The 4433-nt window shown below is 50.4% G+C and overlaps 1 protein-coding gene across 2 annotated transcripts in view; it reads left to right on the forward strand.

Annotated features, from left to right (window-relative positions):
* PLA2G4E (phospholipase A2 group IVE) overlaps positions 1–4433 on the forward strand; it is a 69294-nt gene that overhangs the window by 46618 nt on the left and 18243 nt on the right. For both annotated transcript variants that reach the window (XM_078334317.1, XM_054239708.2), the window contains exons 6-10: positions 849–891; positions 2299–2362; positions 3256–3416; positions 3520–3606; positions 3960–3997. In XM_078334317.1, the coding sequence (XP_078190443.1) occupies positions 849–891; positions 2299–2362; positions 3256–3416; positions 3520–3606; positions 3960–3997 (393 nt within the window). The remainder of the gene's footprint in view (positions 1–848; positions 892–2298; positions 2363–3255; positions 3417–3519; positions 3607–3959; positions 3998–4433) is intronic.

Here is a 4433-nt window from a genome sequence, read left to right on the forward strand (position 1 = left end):
GAGGTTGCAGTGAGCCGAGATCGCGCCATTGCACTCCAGTCTGGGTAACAACAGCGAAACTCCATCTCAAAAAAAAAAGAGTTGATCTGGTGAAACTCCATCTCTAATAAAATGCAAAACATCGGCCCGGCTTGGTGGTGTGCACCTGTAATCCCAGCTATTTAGGAGGCTAAGGAAAGAGAATCACTTGAACCCAGGAGGCAGAGGATGCAGTGAGCTCAGACTGCGTCACTGAGCTCCAGACTGGGCAGTAGAGCTAGACTGTCTCAACAACAACAAAAACACAACCGAGTTGATCTGGAGATACAGTCATCCTGGGCTTAGTTTTGACAAGGGAGGCTGTGAACTCTGCCAGGCTAATTGAAACCTTGGAGGCTCATGTTCTCAACTTTATGACACAAGGACATTTAACATTCACCCTCTCGGCTGGGTCAGATTGTTAAATGCATAAATTAAAAGCACAGAATGGAGAAAGTATGATTTTTTGCTGCCAAACAGTTTATGTGTGCTCTAGCTCGTGGGTTGCAGCCATTTCTTGCAACCTAGTCATTCTAACCCCGTGCAGTTGCATCTGGTTGGACATAAAAAAAATTTATCCTTTAAAAAAAGAATAGAACTCTTCTACTCTTCTAACCTATAAATCTATTTTTTATCAGGACATTCGTTTCAAATGTATGCCAGTTTCCTCCCTGACCACCTATAAGGCTAAGGTTTCTGTGGCTAATATTTTTTATGAGAACAAAGAAGGCTCTGTCATTTCTTTGTTGACCCTATGTATTCCCTTTGTCACCTTTAGAAGAATCCAGTCAAGAATGCTGGAACTGACCAGGAGTTCTTTTGTTTTGCAGCCCCTCTCCACCTGAGACCCTCATCACCAATGGCGTGCTGGTGGTAATTGTCTTCCTGGGTTCCTGTCGCTCCAGAGGCCACAACTGGCTGCTACTCTCGGGGAAACAGAACAAAGGGAGAAAACACTGGGCCTAGCTTGGTCCCTGTCCCATCCTGAGCTCTGCAGGAGTTAGACTAACTGAGGCCAGCCAAATGGGGTGCAGGCAGCACTGGGGCACCAGCCAGGCTTCTGTTCAAAGGGAGGAGGTAGCTGGGACATCACACTGGCCTGGCACCCCATATCCCACCAAAGATGACCCTCCCCTTGAGAACCTCCCCAATAAAAGAACCCACTAAGTGTGGCCTCCTCTCAGACTCAGTCTTGGTCCTGTACCCCATAACCCCAGTAATTCTACAAGCACAATTTTCTTCTTTTTTTTTTTTTTTTTTTTGAGATAGGTTCTCAATCTGTCACCCAGGCTGGAGTGCAGTGGTGCCATCTCAGATCAGTGCAACCTCCACCTCCCCAGCTCAAGCACAACACCACACCTAGCTATTAGTTTGTATTATGTAGAGACAAGGTTTCAACATGTTGCCCAGGCTGGTTTCAAACTCCAGAGCTCAAGCGATTCACCCACCCCAGCCTCCCAAAGTGCTGGGATTATAGGCGTGAGCCACCGCGCCTGGCCCACAAGCACAATTTCAGTATTAAAAATTGTTTCATAGCTGGGCACGGTGGCTCACACCTATAATCCCAGCACTTTGGGAGGCCGATGTAGGAGGATCACTTGAGTCCGGGCAACAGAGTGGGACCACATCCCTACAAAAAAAAAAAAAACACACAAAAATTAGCCAGGCATGGTAACATGTGTCTGTAGTCCTAGCTACTTGGGAGGCTGAGATGGGAGGATTGCCTGAGCCCAGGAGGTCGAGGCTACAGTGAGCTGTGATTGTGTCACTGCACTCCAGCCTGGGTGACAGAGCAAAACCCTGTGTCAAAAACAAAAATTTATAATTCAGCTGTTGGTACAGCTATTTTAATTAAATGCATCCAGTGCCCCAGGGTTCAAAAAGAAGTCTCTGGGAATTTGTGGCAAAGGAGGATGATCTGCCTCTCCATCTTGATGAGGGGATTTTGTTGGAAGCTCTCTCTTTGAAAGTCCAGAGCTGAACATTCCCTCAAGTCAGATCCCCGACCCGCAACCAAGGACCAGACCCCTAGTAAACTGTGACCGTGAATCCTAGACATCCTAGGCCAGCTTCATGGTCAAGCATCCTATCTCTGAGTGAGATGGCATGGCTTGATGGGGTTCAGAAACTGTGCTTAACACACCCTGCATTCCCCAGTAACAGCCCAGTCAAACCAATGCTGAATTTATCTGCTGGCCCCTCATCTCCTCCCTTCAGCCCAGAAGAGGGAGGAGGTGGCTGGTGCTCAGACGCTCAGTGACCCTCTCTTGTTTTTTACAGTCTCGACAAGTCTCCTGCCTGGAGGTTCATGCACAGTGCAGGAGGAGGAGGAAGAGGGAGAAAAGTGAGCCATTTTGCCTTTTCTGCCTGCTGGGGGACAAAGGGGAGCTCCTTCCAAATCTTGCCAGCATCAGACTCCGCCTGGTCGGGGGCTTCCCTGGCTCAAGGGACCAAACACTTGGCCAAAACTCTTCAGAATCATCTCACCCCCAGGGGTTATGAGCCCCTGACCTCCCAGTCTGCTCAGTAAAAGGCATGTTCTCCCAAGCACCCACATAACCTTGGAGTTCCCAGGCCTGATGAGTGTCCCAGGCCTGGGGTCCCAGTGCTGCCCCCTCTGTCCACACTTGTCTGTGCTGTACCCTGCCAGGACCTCGGGTTGCCTGGGTCAGTGAGGTGGTCAGTACCTGATGCCCAGAGCCCCTCTAGCTATGCCCCTTCTGCTAGGCAGACCACAGTTCACAGTCCTAGCACTTTATAGCTGGCAGAGATCTAAGAGATCCACAAATACCAGACCCCCGACCCTACTCCCCACCCCACCCCACCCCATGTTGCCCATGGAAGTGTACCAGACATGAGGCAGGGAGGGAGAGAGGGCAGATGGAAGAGGCCTCTACTCCAAAACCAGCAGTGTGCTGAGGGCCTGCCTCCTCTGCAGTGGGCAGGTGACTTTGGGGCATCTTCTAGCAAAACTGAGCCAAGAACTGGTCCTGAGCGCCTTCTCAGCATCGTAAAGGGTTTTCTGGGGACCATGTTTGTCTGCATCCTCATAAACCTCATTAAAATGTAGATTCCTGGGCCCTGCCCTATCCTACAGATTGAGACTCTGGGGCATTTGAACAGTGCCCCAGGTGATTCTAAATTCCTCCTGGACACCTCCTGAGAGGCTTTTTGCTGGACCAAGTGGGGGTGGGGAGTGAGAGGCTCCCAAGATCTCATCCTCTTGTCCTCTCCCAGCAAAGGATCTCCTGGTGATGGTGAGCGAGTCCTTTGAGAACACCCAGCTCGTCCGGCCCTGCTTGGACCCCTGCAGCCCAACCTCTGCCTGCTTCCACTACCCCAAGTACTTCCAGTCCCGGGTGCATGTGGAAGTGCCCAAGAGTCACTGGAGCTGTCGGGTACAAGGCGGCGGCCACTGGGGGAGGTGTGGGGGACCGAGGCAGGTGGGGGGTGCCAGAGGAGCCATGCAGCCCCTCTCACAGAACCTGCCCATCCCTCCAGCTTTGCTGCTGCGGCTCTCGCAAGAATAGCCTCATCAGCCAGCCCCTCGACTACCTTTCGGATGGTCAGGGGATGACCCTGCCGGTGGTGAGTGCCTGGGTCTGGGAAGGGGCCCTTGAGTTACTTCCCCTGGAGCTCCTGTGGCAGGGAGATGGGGAGAGCCTGGGGGTGCAAGAGAGAAGGTGGCTCATAAGAGTCACTCTCAGGTAGGATGGAGGAGTCCTGTGGGGCAGGAGATTGACAAGCTACAGTGTTGTCCAAAGACCATAGGGAGACAGAGTTGGAGATGGTGGGGAGATGGTGTCCAGAAGAGGAAGGTGGGATAGAGCACCTGTGTATGTGTGTGTGTGCCAAGTGGGGTCTGGGTGGACAGTGTGGATCTGGGGCCACTTGGCTCTGAACTGCCACCTTTGACAAGCTTTTCCTTTTTCCCTCCCCAGGGTGAGAATTATGAATTACACGTGAAGTCTACACCCTGGTACAGTACCCTCATTCTGTCCGTGGCTCTCACTTATTCACACTAGTGGGTGTGGAGTCATATCTCACTGTGGTTTTGATTTGCATTTCCCCTCTGCCTAATGATGTTGACCGTCTTTCCACCGGCTGGTTGCCATCTCTTCTTTGGAGACGTTTCTGTTCAGATTCTTTTCCCACTTTTTATGTGGGTTATTCATGTTTTTATTGTTAAGTTGTAAAAGTGCTTTTCATATTTCAGATACAAATCCCTTGTCAGATACATGATTTGCAAATATTTCCTCTTATTCTGTGGTTTATCTTTTCACATTCTTGGTGTTGTCCTTTGAAGCACAAAGGACTTTACTTCTGATGACATTTATTTTTTGGTCTTGCCACTTGTGCTTTTGGTGTCACATCTAAGAAACCAGAAATCATTGCCTAATCCAAGGTTCTGAAGT

Source organism: Callithrix jacchus, chromosome 8 (assembly GCF_049354715.1).
Source record: "Callithrix jacchus isolate 240 chromosome 8, calJac240_pri, whole genome shotgun sequence".
Taxonomy (NCBI): Eukaryota; Metazoa; Chordata; class Mammalia; order Primates; family Cebidae; genus Callithrix; species Callithrix jacchus.